This window comes from Primulina huaijiensis, chromosome 16 (assembly GCF_012295235.1).
Source record: "Primulina huaijiensis isolate GDHJ02 chromosome 16, ASM1229523v2, whole genome shotgun sequence".
NCBI classification, from domain to species: domain Eukaryota; kingdom Viridiplantae; phylum Streptophyta; class Magnoliopsida; order Lamiales; family Gesneriaceae; genus Primulina; species Primulina huaijiensis.
In genome coordinates, this window is record NC_133321.1 from 18,914,872 (window position 1) to 18,924,483 (window position 9,612).

General features: G+C 31.2%; 2 protein-coding genes across 3 annotated transcripts; one reads left to right on the forward strand and one right to left on the reverse strand.

The window, feature by feature from the left end:
* Positions 1-111: 111 nt before the first annotated feature.
* LOC140962020 (uncharacterized) lies at positions 112-919 on the reverse strand. 2 transcript variants are annotated; one of them, XM_073420860.1, is made up of 3 exons: positions 645-919; positions 452-570; positions 112-383 (listed from the first exon to the last, which is right to left on the reverse strand). In XM_073420860.1, exons 1-3 carry the CDS (start codon positions 783-785, stop codon positions 221-223), a joined length of 423 nt encoding a protein of 140 aa, XP_073276961.1. In that variant the 5' UTR covers positions 786-919; the 3' UTR covers positions 112-220. The 2 variants fall into 2 exon arrangements, with proteins under 2 accessions (XP_073276961.1, XP_073276962.1); XM_073420861.1 differs by having other exon boundaries at positions 112-321; positions 645-917.
* A 2,941-nt stretch (positions 920-3,860) lies between these two features.
* On the forward strand, positions 3,861-6,450 carry LOC140961410 (NAC domain-containing protein 46-like). The gene is made up of 3 exons (XM_073419913.1): positions 3,861-4,313; positions 5,156-5,439; positions 5,563-6,450. The coding sequence occupies exons 1-3, from the start codon at positions 4,070-4,072 to the stop codon at positions 6,271-6,273; spliced, it is 1,239 nt and encodes a 412-aa protein (XP_073276014.1). The 5' UTR covers positions 3,861-4,069; the 3' UTR covers positions 6,274-6,450.
* The last annotated feature ends 3,162 nt before the right edge of the window (positions 6,451-9,612 follow it).

Consider the following 9,612-nt stretch of genomic DNA (forward strand, 5'->3'; position numbering starts at 1 on the left):
ATATTTTTCAAAGAACTATTTTATGGGCTTTTGGAGATAATAATATTTTAAAAGAGACCAAAAATTATATATAGTGGTGCAAATCTTGAAATTTTTTGTTGCAAGAATCTGAAAAAAAATTCATTTCTCTCAAAGCCATTCATTCATGTTTCACAAATTGCACAAAACAAACTGTCTTAGTACATGTATTATGTGTATCATGCATGTTTGCGGACCAAAATCATAGCATTTCCAAAATAAGTGTATCCTCTTCTGCAACCACACTTTTTCGTTTTTCCATCCGCGAGTATGTTCCCTGTTCCTTCTTGGCATTGTAAAGACCTGAATCCAATGATTCTTGCTTAAATTTAAGCTTATCGTAATATATTACACAATTACAGTCCCTAAAAAAGAATGAGGATTCAGCAAAATTTATTAAATTCTAGGAATATGTATGTATAATTATTATCACCTTTTAATGTCAGATTTCAGATGGGCTGAATTCAGCCTTTCATCCAACCTTTTCTTGGCTTCTCTGGCCACCGTATCAAGGCTCTGATCACATTCTTCCTGGCTGCCGATGGAACTTCTCTGTTCATTCACAAAACAAGAACCCCATAAATTATAATTAACGGTAATATATAGAAAAATAAAAATGGATTTACCATTAAATAACTTGAACTGATATGAAATCCATGGTTTCTTTCGTAGAGACATAAAGAAGAGTTGCCGCCATGATTGGAATTTCGGGTCTGAGAGAACCTTCTCCTTCTTGCAGCTTCAACTCCAGGAAGCATTCCAGCCATTTTTTATGAAGATAAGAATCACAGAAGCAAGAAAAAATAAGTAAATTTAACTGGGTTTGTTCATCACAAGGCTTTCCTAGATGTTTCTTGGTATTTGTTTCGGAAGTTTCCTTGATGTTTCAAGTGTTCGAAGTTTCTTTAAAAGTGGAAGTCACCGAATAACTGAATAATAAATTATGCGAAATAAATGGACTCGTGAACTTAAAAACAACGTTGCCCCATAATCATTTAATGGGCCAAACATTGGTTTGGGCTTAATAATTAAAATCATAAGTTTGGCCATTATTGGGCCGAGAGGGATTTCACGAGCGAGTCGAGTTTGCGAGGTTGTCGATCCAGTTTCATTTGTCGTGGGGAAAGTAAAATATCGGTCAATCAAGTTTCATAAATATGTGACATTCCAAGGATATTTTAAGTATAATATAATTATCTTTAATTTATCGCATCCACAAAAAATCATACTAAACATTATATTATACATTTTCTTATCTGTCAATTCTTTTATAACTCATTTACTATTAATTCAATGATTCGTACCAAACGTGGGCTTACTGCATGTAATATGTCTTTTCTAACAAATGAACAATCTTTAGTTAGTTTTATTAATTTTCTGATTCCGTGTATAATAATTCTTTTGTTGGATTTTTAATGAGAGCTAAGATTTAGGGAGGACACATCTATTCTTTGGAGTAGTTATAACTAGTGAAGATAGTAGAAAAATTCCAACCAAACTTGAGATAAAAAAGTCAATCTTATTGACTAATCAAGCATTTTAATGAATCACACACTTTAAAATTATAAATAATTCATAATATATCGATTTTAAGAATATTCTGACATTTTTATATTTGACACGTTGTTATAACTTATAAGATATGATTTTTATATTCCACGACCAATAACAACTTCATTTTACTCATATCTCAATTTTATTAATTTATTTCAAATCGAGATCTTGATATCATATGAATAAGTACGTGAACGAAATCGAAAGGTGTTATAGAGCAAATGATGAGTTGTTGGTGTCGTCACACTTGTATCAGCTCTTGTGTATGAAATCCAAGTTTGAAGTTGGTATTTGCTGTGCTTTTTCCTTTTCCAAAAGTCAACATCATTTGATTAATTAAACTGAGTATATTTTTATCTTGTATATGCATCAGTACAAGTCAGATCCCATGGTTGGTGGGCCATTTTCAATGTGTATCTACTTTTATTTTTCTAGGTCTTTGTCAACTAATCGACTTTTACTCATAAATGATCATTTAGTTTTGTTTAAGACAAGATTTTTCACATCTATAATATTAGGAAAAAAATTGTGTTTGTTATATACGTGGTTGTTGGCCTGATCACAAATCTAAACTCGGGTAGGATTCTGAATCGAAACAGTTTTCTGTTCTTGATGGTTTTATTTAAGTTGATATTGAAACGAGTTTAACTTGTATTTTTTTATCGAGTAGGTCTTTTATGAGATGATTTCACGAATTTTTATACGTACGATAGTTTGATTCGATCAATAATTATCATGCAAAATAATATTTTTGACATAAAAGTAGTACTTTTTATGAGTTGAGTTGGGTCGGAGACCTGTCTCACAAAATTTACTCGCGAGACGATCTCACAAGAGTTTTTGTGTTTTTTTATATGAATTTTAATGGTAAGAAGAAATTTATTATAATTCATCAAATAAGCAAACTAATTAAATATAATTATTTAAAAAGAATATTATAAAATATAAAGATTAAAAAATATATAATTTGTAAGATAATCAAAATAATAAAATTTTATTTATTTAATAATTAGTTTTTTTATTTATAAAAATAAAAGTAGCCAGGTGTCAAATTCAGCTTATACAGATCGAGTCATTTAAATTATATGTGTAATTAAATTTCACAAGTATATTTTTTAAGCTTAAAATTTGAAATTAACTTATGCCGATCAAGATTTCTTAAGATTAGATTTTTGTTCTCCGTTTGATTTCTCGTTTCTAGAAACTGAAATAGAATCACAACTAAAAATTCTTGGTTCTGGCGAAATATAATTCCGGTTTCGAGTAACGATTAGAAGAAAGCCATTATCTGATCTAATTCCTGACCTATCGAATACTAATTCCATGATCATGAAAGTCATATCATATATGATTTCACAAATAATTATAATATTTTAAAAGAATAGTAATGTTATCTGTACTAATATTAACGTCGAATCTTGAATGAGATTGTAGATGAGTTGTCATATTTGTATAAGTACACGAAAACTTTTGTAAGACGACCGCACGAGTCAATTTAATGAAATATGACTTTTATTTGGGTCACTCATGAAAAAATATTACTTTTTACGTCAAAAGTATTACTTAAGAGTAGGTCTCTTGTGAGACGGTCTTACGAATCTTTANAAAGTATTACTTAAGAGTAGGTCTCTTGTGAGACGGTCTTACGAATATTTATTGTGAGACGGGTCAACCCTACCGATATTCACAATAAAAAGTAATACTTTTAGCATAAAAAGTAATATTTTTTCATGGATGACACAAATAAGATATCCGTATCACAAAATACGACCCGTGAGACCGTCTCACACAAATTTTTGTCATTACTTAATATTATAAATATGAGTATAATTGACTCGTTTCAAGGATAAAAAACCACTATATCTATTATTAAAAGTAACATTGAACAGGAGTACCCCGAGAAATAGCTAAAACTAAACGTGTATCTTCACCAGCACACACTTGGTGAATATTTCAAGATCAGCATGATGCCATCTGCGGAATCACATCCTTTCACAGCTATCCTCTTTACTTCAAATCAAACAAATTAAGGTTGAATTTCAGACACACGCACACACACACACACACACAACTTGTAAATCTAAAAATTTGATGGATATTCGAAAGATCCCTTCAATTTCAGTACGTACTTTGAAACAGCCAACATCGAAAAAGTCTTAATCAAATATTAATAATTATATGCCCATCGAACTGGCTGCACAATTCTCGTCCTTTATTTTCTAATACAGAAAAATATATTATAGCAATGAAATAGTATAATTCACTGAAAAAGTCTAAAGGGTTTCATCCCTTATTAGCAAATAATTCCATTCCCGTTATTCTTTCCTTGTAGCATCCTTACTCCGCAAGAAACTTCAACCCTTGCAATTTCTCCTCTATTTAACAACCATGTGTCCCATTTACCTTTCTTTCTCATTTGCTTTTCTTCGTCTCCTTTCCACTTCAGGATAAAATATTTAAGTTTATTTTTTTCTGGGGTTACGATCAAATTAATTTCATGTACGTGTTTCCGAAAATGGAACAAGGGTCTGCTGCAGGTCCATCTCAGCTACCGGCTAAGATTAATAGCGATAAATACGGCGATTTTTGCCTGGAGGAGTTGCCTCCAGGGTTTCGATTCCATCCGACGGATGAGGAGATTATTGTTCATTATCTTGTGAAGAAGGTTATGGATAGAAGGTTCGCTGCGGGAGCTATTGGAGAAGCTGATCTCAACAAGTCTGAACCTTGGGATTTGCCGAGTAAGTCATGCTTCTTCTTCTTTTTTTTTTTTTTTTTTTTTTTTTTTTTTTTTTTTTTTTTTTCTGTGATTCATGTTGATCTTGATTTTTCTTGTAAATAAATGCGTCTCCTTTTTAGGTGAATTTTGATAATTTGGAGTGTAATTTAAGATGATTAAATTTAAGTTCTTGTTTCTTTTTTTCAGAAAAATTATTGATAAGTTTAATGTTTTCAAAAGAGGGAAGTGAAACATCCCTTCATGCCAACAGGTAGATCTATCCATGGAGGATGAAGGAGGATAATTTAGTTCGAACACCCTAATTAGTTTTCCTTTGCATCAATATTTTATGATCTATATATTTCAACAGCAACATTTTTTTAGTTTAAACGGTAAGAGTACGATGATTCGCAGATAGATCACGAATAATTTTGTAGTCTTTGCAACTTTAATTTACGTAAGGGCGTGCCTTTAATTTTAGACCAAAAATAACGATATACACCAAATTCTGATCATGGAAACTAAAAAAAAAAACAAAAAGTTCAATTTGGTCCACGGTTGGAAAATCCCAATCCTTAAATTAAACTAAAATGGAACCATATTTTTTTTTCTGCAGTTTCGGCCCAAGTCAATTTTCATATAAAAATCAAACCAACCATTTTGGATTGAACAGGGAAAAAATTATATTTGTGCTATTTTTACATTTTTTGTCAAAAATTACAACTCGTATTATATCCTAGTGTTTTATCTCATGAATTAAATTGTATATAATTCTCATATGAATCAAGATTTTATCCAAGTGTTGCTATCAAAAATTGAACTATTGGTTTTGCATATTGATTGTTTAATGGTTTGATTATTCAGAAAAAGCAAAGACGGGAGAAAAGGAATGGTTCTTCTTTTGCCAAAAAGACAAAAAATACCCAACAGGAACGAGAACAAATAGGGCAACAGAGTGTGGATATTGGAAGGCAACTGGCAAAGATAGGGAGATCAAATGCAAGGGTAGAAATAGCCTTGTTGGGATGAAAAAGACCCTTGTTTTTTACACAGGGAGAGCTCCTAAAGGAGAGAAAAGCAATTGGGTCATGCATGAATATAGGTTGGAGGGCGATTTTTCGAATTACAACTTCTCCAAGGCAGCCAAGGTACTAGAGTCATACTAGCTAGGTTCACATGATAGTAGCATTCTATCACGTACACACACTAGTTAAAAACACTTTCTTTGTATCTCAAGTTCCTTGAAAATAATAATGTTAATGTCATGACAGGAAGAATGGGTTGTTTGCAAAGTTTTTCACAAGAACATAGGAGCAAAAGTAGCAAGCATGGAGTCTCATTTGTTGGATAGTCCTAGTCCTACACATCTTCCCTCATTGGCAGACTATTCATGTTCGAACAATAATCAAAAGCCCGATTCAAGATTCGCCATAGATCCTCATGACCATGAATACAAGGTAGATATTTCCAACTCATCATCAAGAATAATCTTGAACCACCCTACAGTACCAACATTACAACATGCCCAAAGAAACTTCCTCCCCCCTCACAATCTCGCCACAACTTATCATGAATCTAACTCTCGCCTTCCAAATCCAAGCCCCCTTTTCTACCCTCAAATTCCTCTTCCGAATCCACCAGCATTCCCCTATCAGGCCTCGTCATCTCTTGGCACGGGTTCAATTTCGAGCTATGCGACTAACTTTCCCTTCAAGGGTACTGGTGTTGATCAAGAAAATCTGAAGCAGCTTCTTGCCTCGAAAATGTGCAAAACGGAGCGTTTTTCAGGTAACGATTCTATGGTCAGCCGTTCTCAAGAAACTGGACTGAGCGCTGAAGTTGTCAATGAAATAACTTCCGTAGTTTCCAAAGGAGACATCGAAAGCAAGATTGTACCAATATTTGACGATGATCAAGAACTTGAGGGCCTATCCTTTAGTCCTAATAATATTTCGGATTTCGATTCTCTGTGGAGCTACTGAATACCAGATACACAGTATGAAAATTGATCCTGATCACGAGTACATGATTGTATATGGTAAAATTTATCGTTATAGGTTTATTAATTTATGTGCATTGTTTCATTATTAGACGCTAGGAATCTGATTTACTGACATTGATGTGGCTTGTGTACATGCATGTTGAGTTCTTCGGTTTTATATCAGTATCGAGTTTATATTAATACTCTATTTAGTATTTAGTGTTGTTCACGTTCCACTTTACTAATAAATATAATAAAAAAAAATAGATTCAATTTTAGTCATTTTTCGACGCGGTACGACGTTTGTGTGGCCAGTAGTGTCGTATTAACATTTTCGATTTAAAATGAAAAAAAGTTCGTTTACAACTAGTCATATTTATCAAAGATTCGACGATCAATGGATAATATAGAGTAGATATAACATTACATTATCGAATAATTAATTAATGAATCAATTACTACTCCTTTTCAATGTTTTACCAAGTCACAAATGTTGAAAAAATATTTCCACCTTTTCGGTGTACACAATTTTTGGTCGCCTATTTTACAGCTGTATTCAACTTATAACATATTACCTGTTAATTAGCTAATTACAGCACTTGTGCCTTAGATCATTTTACATTTATTTTAGAAAAAAAAAGCCAATAATTCAAGTGGGAGTAGGTACGGTCTCATTTATAAAAATCCGTGAGACGTATCAACCTTATCCATATTTACAATAAAATTAATATTTTTAATATAAAAAATAATAATTTTTTTTTTATTTTTTTATTTTTTTATTTTTTAGATAATCTAAATATATAGAAGATTTGTCTCACAGTCAAATGTTTTGTGTTCAAGTGGAGTGTGTCCTTGTGATTCTCCTACAATTTTGCACGAGGATATACAGCCAGGTGGGCCAATCCTGTGTACTCAATCAATTATTATTTGTGGGTGTTTCGACAAAAAGAATGATTAATTTCTTGTGGGATTCTCCAATAATTAATTCTTGTTCATTCAAAGCTAAGCTTTCTCCTTAATTTCTTGCTTGCACGTATGGTAACGATTGTAGAAGATTCAAAGCTTAATTTATTCAAGGAATTGAATGGAGAATTAAAAAAGAACGCATCATCTTGATATTTTAGATCCATCAAAGTTCTATTTTTTTAAACATAATATTACGACGACTGAGTTCATTACACGTTAGTGCTAAAAAAATATCTGCCTACGTACGAATGCGAATGACTTATAGTTCATATGTCACCAAAATTTCAAATGCATGACAAAGTCTTAAGTTCGAAATCTAATTATAACAAACTCTTCCATCGACAAAAATAAAATAAAATAAAATTTCCCATATATAATCATGAATATACTAGTTTGCTTTAAAGGGGAATATGATGGTGCACTGTTGATGTGAAATTCCTCTAAAAGATTAATGGGCTTGAAAATTTGTTCGAGCCCAGTATATATCTCCATATTAAGTCCAGAATCTTGTACTGCTTAAAGAAGTTCACAAGCTAATTATATGTAATAGGAATTTAGAATTACCTTTAAACTCCATGTAGAAAAATTCCCCTCCTATAAATAAAATAATTTCAAATATTATATAAAACTTTTTTTAAAAAAAAAATTTGTACCATAAAATATATTAAAAGTATATTTATGTCTCTCATATCTATTTCTACGATATTAGTCAACTCAGTTCATACTTGCAGTGAAAAGTAATAATTTTGATATAAAATCATTATTTTTTTATGGATCAGGTCGGGTCGAAGACCTATCTCGTAAAACTGATACGTGAGATCATCTCATTATCATTTTTTTGATATATTAAATTCACGCGGCTCGAGATTCTCTGGTAATTATCAAACTTAGATTAATAAGAAAGAAAAATGAATAAATATGGGGCTTTGGAATTGAAGAATTGAATGGTTTTTTGTTTTGATGTGGCTTTGTGGGAAATTTATCAATGTTTTTCCCTTGGCCACGACATCATCCATTAGGGTTGTTTCAAAAATGATATATTTTGTGTTATTTAATTACTATTGTTAGGCCGATAATTTTTTAATATACATATATCAACCAATATTCACCAAAATAGACAGCACAAAATACACTCCACGATAGCATATATTATATTTTAATATATGCATATATCAACCAATATTCAAGATGATGTGGTGATGAATCACTTGATGAAGATGAGATGAAGCACAATTTTTTTATTCATATCATGCGTGTCTCGTTTTTTAATTTGGTTATCTCGATTACATCAATTGACCCGTGATGAAATTATATGTGACTTGCGTTAGACATTTATCTTCATTCACATGATGAACATATATGTGATAAGTATGATATGAATGAAATTTTACAATTATATCATTTGACAATTATGATTAATTTAGAATTTTCAATGACATTTAAGATATTCTAAAATATTGAACATTATAATCATTCAAGTTAAAAAATATATCAAAAAATATATTATTCATCTCTATATATTATTCATCTCATATCTGTAGCACCAAACGATATCTTAATGTTTTCATCAATGCGCTCAACATATTTTGGTTATGCCTAGTTAAGCTGTGTTTAAATATTTAAATGAAATGATATCAAGTAGTGTAGTGCCTAAATATTTAATGAATCATTTACATTGGATCGTAAATATTTCTATATATCACGTGCTAATTGGATTAATATTTCGAGTCTTTACTAAACGACACGTATTATTATTAGTATTATTATTTTGAGTTGATGAGGGAGTATTTGGTTATAATTGAGTCTCGAATTCGAGGCCACGTCCCAAAATTAAGACCTTGTGGTCATATGAGCTGCTACAAGACACATATACACACGTTTTACTTTTAGCTTGTTTAGTAATTGTATTTTAAACCTTGGGGAATTATTTTTTACTTGTCGATTCCTGCCCTATATATACGCATTTTTCACTCAATTCTAATGATCACATATAATTTTTATTCCTTTGACTGTATACTTTGGTAAAATTAAGATTACCCGAAATCCCGACGTACTTGGTGTGGAATTCACTATGTATATATTTCGTGACTAAGAATCTAAGATGCTCTCACTCGGAGTGAGTGATTTTGCCTTGAAATCTACAGTCGACCGAAAAGAGACGAGGCATTAGTACTATAAAAATATTATTAAGAACCTTATAATTAAGGAGGAATCCACACTTATCACTATGCTTGATTTTAATCAGTTTGATGAATATTAACAAACTCTTTATGCTTGTTGTCCAACACCTCTTATAATATTTAGGAAAAATATTCAAAAACTATCCTCTAAATTTGTATATTTTGTCTTTGCTCATTTAAGTATTTAAATTTGG